Source organism: Chelonia mydas, chromosome 2 (assembly GCF_015237465.2).
Source record: "Chelonia mydas isolate rCheMyd1 chromosome 2, rCheMyd1.pri.v2, whole genome shotgun sequence".
Lineage (NCBI taxonomy): Eukaryota > Metazoa > Chordata > Testudines > Cheloniidae > Chelonia > Chelonia mydas.
This window is the reverse complement of record NC_057850.1, coordinates 246,630,888-246,643,115: the sequence shown is the minus strand read 5'-3', so window position 1 is coordinate 246,643,115 and position 12,228 is coordinate 246,630,888. Positions and strand designations below refer to the sequence as shown.

Here is a 12,228-nt window from a genome sequence, read left to right as displayed (position 1 = left end):
AAGCTTTGCTAAAGTCAAGGAACAACACGTCCAGTGCTTTCCCCTCATCCACAGAGCCATCCACATAAGCAGAGTCTTTCTATATCTGCAGGATATCACTTTCTTACTAATACGTATTCTCTTAAAAAAACAAAACAGTAAATAACCTTACATGCTGCATAGCAGTAATTATAATGCAATGATTTAACCCTTAGCTCCATAAAGAATCATAGAATCATAGAATCATAGAATATCACGGTTGGAAGGGACCCCAGAAGGTCATCTAGTCCAACCCCCTGCTCAAAGCAGGACCAATTCCCAGTTAAATCATCCCAGCCAGGGCTTTCTCAAGCCTGACCTTAAAAACCTCTAAGGAAGGAGATTCTACCACCTCCCTAGGTAACGCATTCCAGTGTTTCACCACCCTCTTAGTGAAAAAGTTTTTCCTAATATCCAATCTAAACCTCCCCCATTGCAACTTGAGACCATTACTCCTCCTTCTGTCATCTGCTACCATTGAGAACAGTCTAGAGCCATCCTCTTTGGAACCCCCTTTCAGGTAGTTGAAAGCAGCTATCAAATCCCCCCTCATTCTTCTCTTCCGCAGACTAAACAATCCCAGCTCCCTCAGCCTCTCCTCATAAGTCATGTGCTCTAGACCCCTAATCATTTTTGTTGCCCTTCGCTGGACTCTCTCCAATTTATCCACATCCTTCTTGTAGTGTGGGGCCCAAAACTGGACACATTACTCCAGATGAGGCCTCACCAGTGTCGAATAGAGGGGCACGATCACGTCCCTCAATCTGCTCGCTATGCCCCTACTTATACATCCCAAAATGCCATTGGCCTTCTTGGCAACAAGGCCACACTGCTGACTCATATCCAGCTTCTCGTCCACTGTCACCCCTAGGTCCTTTTCCGCAGAACTGCTGCCTAGCCATTCGGTCCCTAGTCTGTAGCGGTGCATTGGATTCTTCCATCCTAAGTGTAGGACCCTGCACTTATCCTTATTGAACCTCATCAGATTTCTTTTGGCCCAATCCTCCAATTTGTCTAGGTCCTTCTGTATCCTATCCCTCCCCTCCAGCGTATCTACCACTCCTCCCAGTTTAGTATCATCCGCAAATTTGCTGAGAGTGCAATCCACACCATCCTCCAGATCATTTATGAAGATATTGAACAAAACCGGCCCCAGGACCGACCCCTGGGGCACTCCACTTGACACCGGCTGCCAACTAGACATGGAGCCATTGATCACTACCCGTTGAGCCCGACAATCTAGCCAGCTTTCTACCCACCTTATAGTGCATTCATCCAGCCCATACTTCCTTAACTTGCTGACAAGAATACTTTGGGAGACCGTGTCAAAAGCTTTGCTAAAGTCAAGAAACAATACATCCACTGCTTTCCCTTCATCCACAGAACCAGTAATCTCATCATAAAAGGCGATTAGATTAGTCAGGCATGACCTTCCCTTGGTGAATCCATGCTGACTGTTCCTGATCACTTTCCTCTCATGTAAGTGCTTCAGGATTGATTCTTTGAGGACCTGCTCCATGATTTTTCCAGGGACTGAGGTGAGGCTGACTGGCCTGTAGTTCCCAGGATCCTCCTTCTTCCCTTTTTTAAAGATTGGCACTACATTAGCCTTTTTCCAGTCATCCGGGACTTCCCCCGTTCGCCACGAGTTTTCAAAGATAATGGCCAAGGGCTCTGCAATCACAGCCGCCAATTCCTTCAGCACTCTCGGATGCAACTCGTCCGGCCCCATGGACTTGTGCACGTCCAGCTTTTCTAAATAGTCCCTAACCACCTCTATCTCCACAGAGGGCTGGCCATCTCTTCCCCATTTTGTGATGCCCAGCGCAGCAGTCTGGGAGCTGACCTTGTTAGTGAAAACAGAGGCAAAAAAAGCATTGAGTACATTAGCTTTTTCCACATCTTCTGTCACTAGGTTGCCTCCCTCATTCAGTAAGGGGCCCACACTTTCCTTGCCTTTCTTCTTGTTGCCAACATACCTGAAGAAACCCTTCTTGTTACTCTTGACATCTCTTGCTAGCTGCAGCTCCAGGTGCGATTTGGCCCTCCTGATATCTTTCCTACATGCCCGAGCAATATTTTTATACTCTTCCCTGGTCATATGTCCAACCTTCCACTTCTTGTAAGCTTCTTTTTTATGTTTAAGATCCGCTAGGATTTCACCGTTAAGCCAAGCTGGTCGCCTGCCATATTTACTATTCTTTCGACTCATCGGGATGGTTTGTCCCTGTAACCTCAACAGGGATTCCTTGAAATACAGCCAGCTCTCCTGGACTCCCTTCCCCTTCATGTTAGTCCCCCAGGGGATCCTGGCCATCTGTTCCCTGAGGGAGTCGAAGTCTGCTTTCCTGAAGTCCAGGGTCCGTATCCTGCTGCTTACCTTTCTTCCCTGCGTCAGGATCCTGAACTCAACCAACTCATGGTCACTGCCTCCCAGATTCCCATCCACTTTTGCTTCCCCCACTAATTCTACCCGGTTTGTGAGCAGCAGGTCAAGAAAAGCGCCCCCCCTAGTTGGCTCCCCTAGCACTTGCGCCAGGAAATTGTCCCCTACGCTTTCCAAAAACTTCCTGGATTGTCTATGCACCGCTGTATTGCTCTCCCAGCAGATATCAGGAAAATTAAAGTCACCCATGAGAATCAGGGCATGCGATCTAGTAGCTTCCATGAGTTGCCGGAAGAAAGCCTCATCCACCTCATCCCCCTGGTCCGGTGGTCTATAGCAGACTTCCACCACTACATCACTCTTGTTGCACACACTTCTAAACTTAATCCAGAGACACTCAGGTTTTTCCAAAGTTTCATACCGGAGCTCTGAGCAGTCATACTGCTCCCTTACATACAGTGCTACTCCCCCACCTTTTCTGCCCTGCCTGTCCTTCCTGAAGAGTTTATAACCATCCATGACTGTACTCCAGTCATGTGAGTTATCCCACCAAGACACACACACCTCTCAGGCAAGGAACTATAAAGAATTCATTCCTCTTCTCCCTCTACCTTTCAGCAGTTCCTGTCCCACTCCTGTTCTCTCCACAAACATACAAAGCTTCTCCCACCTCCCACATCTCCAAATGATTAACACAACATGGTCAACAGCCTCATGTTCCATGCTTCTGCTCAGCTTCCACTCCCTCCTTGGTTCTTCCATGCCCATGGCCTACTTTTCTGATGCAATTCACCTCCTTCCTGCTGGTCTACAGCCCAGAGGAGCTGCAGGGGACAGGGAGGGAAGGAAGGAGGGAGGGGGCAGGGCATATCAGAAGTGCAAACTGGGAGAGAGAGGAGGTGGTTGAAAGGAGCAACTGTATTTTTCCATAAACCTAGCTGGTGATCAGCTTGTGGAATGTCAAGAAGCATAAAGATTGAGAGCCCTTGTCATTTTTCTCCTACCTACTGTAAGTGCAGTTGCTAATCCTTTTTATCTGATGCACAGGAGCTTTCAGATTTCATTGTGAAAGTTCCAGGGCTTCTCCTCACCTTCCTCAACTCTTTAGTCCATTAAGGGAGATCTGATTTCAAAATTGCAAGAAGGTAGACGTTTGGGACACATTGTTTTCTGGGTCTCATGAAGAAGACACAGGGACAGTTCCAGATTCCATTTTAGGGAGACATTTCCCTCTCCTCTCCATGCTGAAAGAAAGTCTTTCCAGATAAGTTTGTGCTCCAGGGTCACACAGGTAGCAGAGTCCCTCATTAGCTCCTTTGGAAAAATTCACAACTTAGCACTTTCATCTGTTGCTGTCACAAATAACTCCAAGAATGGAGTGTAGTCCTCTTCTTGCCCGACCCAGCATTCATCTGACAAAACAAAGTATATTATACGATACTGGAAAGGAAGAATCATTTTATGAATGTGATTTATTAACTGGAGAAACACTAGGTGGGTGAGATAATATCCTTTATTGGATCAACCTCTGTTGGTGAAAGAGACAAGCTTTCAAGCTACACAGAGCTCAGAATGAGCTTATGTCATTCTGTTTATGTCAGAATGAGTTCTGTGTACCGCAGAAACGTGTCTCTTTCACCAACAGAAGTGGGTCCAATAAAAGATATTATTTCACCCACCCTGTCCCTCTCATATCCTGGGTCCAACACCGCTACAACACTGCAAACGTTTATGAACTATGCAACCACTCACTGCTTTGCTATAATGGAAAGCAAGAGATGGAGGGAGAGATCCTCGGTTGGTGTAAATTGTCATAATGCCACTGAAGTCCACGAAACGAAGAGAATTTACACCATCTGAGGATCCGCCCCAGGGTCTCTACGCGACAACAGGCATAGGTACAGCATTAAATCTGCTCCCAGAGATGGCTCCTTCAGAACTGAAGCACTATGAGGAAGAAATGTGGGAAACAGTGGAGAGCTGCTGCCCATACTACATCTGTTCTGTGCACAAAAAAGGACTGTGGTCTCCACAGCTATTATTAAGAGACCTTTCCCAAGTGGGAATATATCACTACACCAACCTATAAATATCACTACACCGACCTTTCTGTCAGGGCAGGAGGACAGGTGGCAATAACCACTTCATTGGACAGATATTTTGGCCTCACTGATTACTGTACACAAAGGAACAATGAAATTTTTCACTATCACCTTCTAACATATTTAGGTCTAATACAGAAAAGTGCCAAATAGCTGCAATTCCCACTCATTGGGGGCTGCAGTGGGACTCAGGTGACGATCTTGAGACAGATTCCACTCTTCATTACACTTAGTGTACATTCAAAGTAACTGAGAGCAGAATCTATCCCGTTTGCAGTGAGATGAAGTTACAATGACATTTTTTAACATATTCCAACAGAACAATTCTGTAAGAAGATTACACAAGGAAAGTATTGATCTCTCTGCTAAGAGCTCTGAGTCAGCAGACAATTGCATCTAGCCTTAGAATGGAGACGACAGTGCTTTTAAAATATGTACCAAGCAAGATATGTTTGCAATTTGTATTATTACTAATTCTGTTGCCTTCTAATGTTTTAAAACGAAACTCTGTAAAAGCTAAAATATCTACATTAGAGATGAGCAACAGCCACAAAGTTGAGATCTGTGTCTGAACTTTGGCATACAAGGGGGACATTCAGACCTGGGATTTCATTTGAAGCCATCTCTACTTTAAATGTATAGAAAGTATCTTTTCAAGATTTCAGAAAGTGGTGCTATGAAAGGGAGGAGCAGATTTCGCCTCTTAATGTATCTCATATTGGCTCCTATGGTCTAGCTCAATTACTAGTCTGTCATTATAAATCACTTGGGTAATTGCAAGAGTAAGTTCACTGAGCACAGGCCAGTGATTTAGCAACTAGCGCCTCACTCTGCCATGCTAGAGAATCTAATGATATGAGGTTTATCTTGGCCTATCACAAATCAGTTTAGCAGGTGATGTGATCTTTAGCATCCAGTTTACAGGAACTCAGCAGACTGCCCACCTTCCCAAGAGCAAGATTTGGGTGTCACAATGCAAATGCTTCACTTGTGCAGAAGGGGGAGATTCAGCACAGAAAGCACTGTTTCAGAAAGAAAGTTTGTAAGAAGAAAAGGAGTACTTGTGGCACCTTAGAGACTAACCAGTTTATTTGAGCATGAGTTTGTAAGACTTTTCTATTATATCCTACAGTTCTGCCCCCAACCCTCCATTCTTGCTTGAAATTCCCTCCTTGGGTTGTGAGCCACAACAAAATGGCCTCTTTAAGACTGATCAATTTGTTCCCACTGTATTCAACCCCTAAAAAAGGAAACAATGAGAAAGAAGGAGAATATTTACACCTTCCATTCAGGCACAACTAATATCTTTGGTTTTCTCCTCACACCTAATTATCTTTTTTTTTTTAAAAAGTCTTCTGTGGTTTTCATCAAAGTTTGTCAACTTTTTCTAGGTCAAGTCTTTCAAGTGGCACGGATGCACCCCCACTGTAGGACTAGAAAGTATCACTGACTCACAACCAAATCAACTTTATTTCTTGTGTAGATTTCTCTCTCAATACTTTCTCTTAAAATTACACTCTTTTATTTCACTTTCTGTTCACACCTCCTTAGTCTTCCCCTTGTTGCCCCTAATCTGACAATCTCAATGAGCAAGAATTAAATGTCTGAGCAATAAACACGATCTCACAGCAAGACACAGAAGACGAGGATGAGCAAAATAAAAATTTCTGTCTGATGAAAGCTCCCTTGACAACTACAGCAGCACTGACAGGCACCACTGAAATAATAGGAATGATGCTCCAAAACAACAGCCAAGAAAATGTTATGAAACAGAAAAAAAAAGTCTAAATTGATCTTTCCAAATGAAAATTCCACTGTCAAGTGAGGAGTATAACAAAAGGTGTATTGCAATTACAACAGAAGATAAAAAACTACTGAAAAATACCACCAAATCTGAAAAAATATGACCCGTTTTAGAAATACTATAGACCTCAACTCTGCAGAAAGAGGAAAGGTGTCTATTGGTTCAGGGTGGGGGGAAGAGATCAGGTCTTTGTTAATTTTTAAGTCTTGAATTGATCCCAAATGAGCAAACAGCAAAATAATTACTGACTTCACTGAGAGCAAGATCAAACCCTAATCTGATCGTCTACACGGGGATAAAAAACCCACAGCTGGCCTGGGTCAGCGGACTCTGGCTTGCAGAGCTCAGGCTCCAGGGCTGAAATACTGCTGTGTAGATGTTCTGGCTCAGGCTGAAGCACAAGCGAGGGTGGAGGGTCCCACACCTCCAGCTCCAGCCTGACCCTAAATGTCTACACAGCAATTTTTTGTCCCGCAGCCCAAGCCCCACTATCCCAAATCAGCTGACTCAGGCCAGCCACAGCTGTACCACGGGGCTTTTATCCCCATGTAGATGTGCCCTTAGTGGCATACATGCAAATATCTACCACTGTCCAGGTGGCAACTTACAAAGCAGGCTCAGCAAAGAGGCCACGAACTTAACAAACACAGACAATGAATTTGTCCCTCTAGGACAAGACTGAGGCAACCCTGGGGAAGAAGATGAACTTTGTGATTAAGAAAGAGAACTAGAAGCAGGGGCGTGTGCAGGAATTTAAATTTGACCCCTTTTGGAGAGGCACATTCTGGGCCCTCCCCCTGTCCCCCACGGAACTCACTCTCCCCATTCCCCACCCGGCACTGGGAGGACCTTGCTGCCCACCACTCTCCCAGCAGGAGCTCACTCTTTCCTCTGCCCCATCCCCTGACAGGAGCTCGCTCTTCCCTGCCTTTGCGTCCCTGGGGCTGGAGAAGTTCTATGCCCTTGGCCCCAACTATTATTGGGGGGGCTTTGCCCCTGCTTGCCCCCCCTTGTGCACACCCCTGACTAGAAGCCAGAACATTTGGGTTCTATTCTTGGCTCTGCCAAAGACACTCTGATTTGGAAAAGTCACTTAATCCCTTCATGTCTCTATTCCTCCATGTATAAAATTAGGATAATTATGACCACACTGGGGTGTTCAATGTTTGTAAGGCATTTTGAGATCATCAGATTGAAGTTGTATTACTGGTGCTGTGGCAGAGATTGGTGCCTAGACACTATCATGATGGACACATTGACACATGGACACCCACGTTAGATGAGGGGGGCCTAATTTTGAGCACACTAACACACTGTAGGGTTGAAAGTTTTACTCACACTACTGGGCTCATGTTCCACTTCAGAGAGACAACGGAATTCTACAGAACTAATTCTTCCCATTAAAAAGCTGTGTATGTCTCCTTTGTTTTATACCACAGCATTCAGTATGCCCTACACGTTTGCATTTGCTTGTTTTTCCATGGGGAAAAAAAACAACCAAAAAGCATAGAAATAAAGTTAGCTAATGGTTTCCTGTTGGCCTGGAAGGGACGTGCTCACACTGCCTCCTTCCACTGGACAGCTGGAGCAAAATCTAGACCCCTCAGCAGGAGGAGCAGGAACTCTGGAACTCATTGCTAGAAGCACCATTGCCAAGAGTGGTGAATTCCAAAAAAGGAATGAAGATTTATATAAATAACAAGAATATACTGACAAAGTTTTGAAAGGGATAAACTCTCCAGCTTCAGCGTATAAGCCAACCTCTAACTATTGGACATTAGGGAAAAATGACCCTCTGAGCAGGTTATTCTATACTGCCTGCCTATTACAGAGTTTCTTGCACCATCCTCTGAATCAGCAGCTATTGGCCACTCTCAGACAGGAGGCTGGATTGCCTGCTGGTCCGGAATTTGATAAAAGGGTTTTACTTTGCAAAATGATTAATCAAAACTAACTTTTTGCAGGAAATAACTGATTTTGACAAAAGTTTCATAAGTCCAGAATGAAACATCAGGTAACAGAGTGAGCAAATGACCCCAGCCCAAAACAGCTAATAACCCCATGGTTAAGGCATTCATGTAGCATGTGGGAGAACAGGTTCAAGTCCCTGCTCTGCAGCAGGGCCTTGAACCTGAGTCTGCCACATGCCCAGTGAGTGCCCTGACCACGAAGCTATTGTGGAGTGAGACACTCACAATCTCACCTGTGGGAGCTTTTCCACTTGGCATAAATAATTAAATAGTCACTACAGCAGGGACTTGAGCCTGGTCTCCCACCTTTCAAGTCAGGGCCCTAACCACCAGGCTATTGAATCTGGGACTAGCACACACAAAAATTTTAAAAGGTCTCAATTTACCCACCTGGTTATGGCGGGGGGTGGGGGGGAGGAAGAGAATCAACCTCTTGCTCTAAATTTTCAAAAAGTCTCAGTTTCATCCCTATATGGAACTGGAGACATTTTTAAATTGTGCAAATTTTCATGGGATAGGAAAACCGTTTCCTGCCAATCTGTACACTTCTCTGTTCTAGTATGACCATTCCTCTGCACCTACCATTCCCGCAATAGGTTGCTTTGATAAACAACTGAGAGGCTTCTGAGCTATCAACCTCCTGGAAATTCAGCTCTGAATTAGTGTTTGAGGGCTTCAGATTAAAGGCTCCAATTCAGTCTCACTGAAGAGACAGGTCCAAGTGCCAAAGTTTGGGCACGTTCAGGCCAGCATACTGCTTTGAGCTCACCTCTAGTTAAAATACACTCAGACTGTACAGCACTGCACATGAAATATCAAATCCTCTTAGAACTGTGCCAAACAAATCACTTGGCTAAATGAAGGGAGCACTTAGTGCAGTGCATGCTGTCCTCTCCCTTTGCCCAGTCACACACTGCAAGCCTGGCACTCTGCATGCAGCTGGGCTGGGTTTGGTTAGTGCGTGAAAGGGAAGAGGTGGAGGGATCCAGTCCTCCCTCCCCAGCACTAGCCCAGCACCAAACTGTACCTCCTTTTCTCGGGGGGAGGGGGGTGAAGTTATATCTTTTATTGGATCAACTTCAGCTAGACAGGAAGAAGAGCTCAGTGTGGCTTGAAAGCTTGTCTCTCTCACCAACTGAAGTTGGCCCAACAAAAGATATTACATCACCCACGCTGTCTCTCTAATATCCTGGGACCAACACAGCTACAGCAACCACACAGGGAACAGCCCCAGCAGGAACAGTGTGCTCTCTCCGCCCCCCCACCTCGGGGTCTACCTGGTACAGGGGCCACACCTCTCCCCCCACTAGCTGCTATTCGCCTGTTCCATACACAGGCTCACACAATCCGTGCACTGCCCCCGCCCCCAAAAGCACTTTACCCTCTAACAAAATATTCTACTTATAAATGCTAGACTTATTCTTCTCAGGTGCAGACCTTGCCAACCCAATTTGCAGCAGCCTCTCCAGCAAAGGGCAGAGCCCTCAGCCCATCATGCAATCTGGTCAGAGGGGAGCCGTCCCTGAGGCGTGACACTGCCCGTCTTTGGGCAGGGTCGCAGGTGGGACCCTCCTCCTGGCCCCCCCCCGTGTGAAGGCTGGCGGCACACGGACTCCGGTCTGTTCGAAATCGGCTCCCTAGGGCGCGCGCGCACCCACCCACCGGCCCCACTCCGTTGGGGCTGCCGCTGCCAGGGGGCGGGAGCCTGCAGCGCAGGCAGGTCGCCCCCCGGCCACCCGCGCGTGCCGTGCCGAACGCCCGAGCACGCGCCCAACGGCAGCCGCTTCCCCACGCGCCCCAGCTCTTGCTGCTGAATGCCAGAAGCGGGCAGGGGGCTCGCCTTCTCCACCCCCGCCCCGCCCCCCCACAAGCTGTTGCTAAGTGACAGAAGAAGCAGGCACCGCCGCACGCTGAACCCCCAGACCCTCTCCGGCTGCAAAAGACCAGGAGCCGCGTGCACCTTTCTTTACCACGCCCCCCCCCCAACCTGTTGCTGCGAAATGGCATGAGGTGTCCACGCTGCCCAGGAGAAACACCCCCCTCCCCCCGCACCCCATGACAGGAGGCGCGTGTGCTGCCCGCGCTGCAGCGTGCGGACCGCAGTGGCTTCAGCCCTGTCACCGCCACCAAGAGGAGGAGGAGGGAGGGAGGGCGCAGAGGCACTGACCGGGATCTGCACTCGCAACATGCGTCTCCTCTGGCTGGAGCCTTTCCTGCTGCCGCTGCTGGAAGCATCTTTCTTCTTGGTGTCCATGGCAGTGCTTCCCATCCCGCTCAACAAGGCGTCACTCCAGAGGATGGCTCCCCAGCAAGGCTCCTCTTCCACCTCCCACCACTGTCCGCCACCAGGAGCCAATCTGGGCTTGTTTTCAAACCCTCAGGAACTGGGGAGAAAGGGGGTGGGGGAACCAAAGGGGAAGGGAGGAGTTTCTCCAGCTGCGGTTTTTTAAATGGGGGCTGGGAAAGTTGCTAGGGGCCCCCGTCTCTTCCAAGAGCAAAATCATGAGACATCCTTAAAATTGCGGTTCAGTTTATAACTCTTCCGCCCGTTCAAAAATATCCGGAGACTCTTGGTGGGTGAGAAAGTTTCCTTCCCTTTGCACGGCAAAGTGACGTGTCCCCCATTACACGTGCCCTGGGGAGAAAGAGGAAGGTGCAAAAGTTGAGCTCGACACCGTTTGCAAATAAATACAATCCCTGGAGTCCTGCGACTAGGTCCGTCCCTCTCTGTCAAGCAGGAGGCGGTGCAAGCGCTCCCTGAAATGCGACTTCTTCCTCCGTGCAGCCTCAGCAGGGCCAGAGCTACGAGAAACTCACGCAGGCCTGGAGAAGGCGGTGGTGCAAACAAACATTGCAATGTGGTTCCCCTTTCCTGCTGCAAGCCGGAATCCCAGGCAGGACTGATGATAATCAGGGACTGCAAGGAGGCAGCACCCGGCCTTGAGAAGGAGGAGTTCCAAATGCTGCTTGCAATCTGGCTCTGCTGAAAACAAGAGGCTGCGCTTAACAGGAAGTGCAGCGAATCATAAAATACTTTCTCCCCAAGCTGACACTGCTCCCCTTTACATGCGTCTGTCTCCCGGGCATCTCCGAAAGCACAATGCTCCAGTCCAGAACTCTTCCCTAATAATTCATGATCTGACGGCGACCTAGCGAGTGTTTGGGAGGGGGCTGTGAAGGCTGTTGCTAGTTTGCAATTGCTGATGCACGAGGGACTGGCTGGATTTCACATAGAAAAAGAAAAAGAAACAGCGACGTTCTTCCCCGCCCCGCCCCCTAGGCGAACCCCACTGCCTGGGATTTCTCGGGCATGCCAGAAACACAAGAGACGGGGATTATGTTCTCCAGCGCCATCAACCCACAGCCTGCAAAAGGCACCCTGTACACACCCCCTACCCCCTCGTGAGTCTGGCCGACGGGCGGCTCTCACCACCCCCTGCTTCCAGGAGCCATCAACACAGTTGTTGCGCAATTTGTCTCACTAACCACCACCTCATCGCTGCAATGACCACAGAGGGCCAGCAGGTGGCGATGACCACTGCCCGCAGCAAGGCGCCTGCCAAACTCGGTGTAGCGGGTGCGCCCGGCCTCACAGTGCGGTGCTCTCGCCACACCGGGGCTGACGGAGAGCGCCCCAGTTACCTGCCTGGGGCTGACAGCGGGACGCCACAGTTAGCCCCTTGGGGCTCCGGTCGCCAACTTTCTATTTGCAGACAAGCAAACACCTTTGCCCCGCCCCCTGCACCACCCTTTCTCTGAGGCCCCACCCCCCACTCCCTCTGTCGCTCGGTCTCCCCCACCCTTGCTCACGCGCTCATTTTCACTGGATTGGGACAGGGGGTTGGAAGGCTCCAGCTGGGGGTGCAGGCTCTGGGGTGGGGCCAGAGGTGAGGGGTTTGGGGTGCAGGACAGGGCTCCGGGCTGAGGAAGGGGGTTGAGGGGGCTATG

At 48.6% G+C, this 12,228-nt stretch overlaps 1 protein-coding gene across 4 annotated transcripts in view; it reads right to left on the bottom strand.

Annotated features, from left to right (window-relative positions):
• PRKAG2 (protein kinase AMP-activated non-catalytic subunit gamma 2) overlaps nt 1-11,760 on the bottom strand; it is a 384,594-nt gene extending 372,834 nt beyond the window's left edge. For 2 of the 4 annotated variants that reach the window (XR_005224094.2, XM_037891130.2), the window contains exon 1: nt 10,448-11,640. Coding sequence is in view for 3 of the 4 variants with exons in the window: in XM_037891130.2 (XP_037747058.1) it covers nt 10,448-10,549 (102 nt within the window). In the remaining variant the exon portion in view is untranslated. Of the gene's footprint in view, nt 1-10,447 lie in introns of all 4 variants that reach the window. The other 2 variants (XM_037891127.2, XM_043541595.1) reach the window with 2 other exon arrangements.
• Between the last annotated feature and the right edge of the window lie 468 nt (nt 11,761-12,228).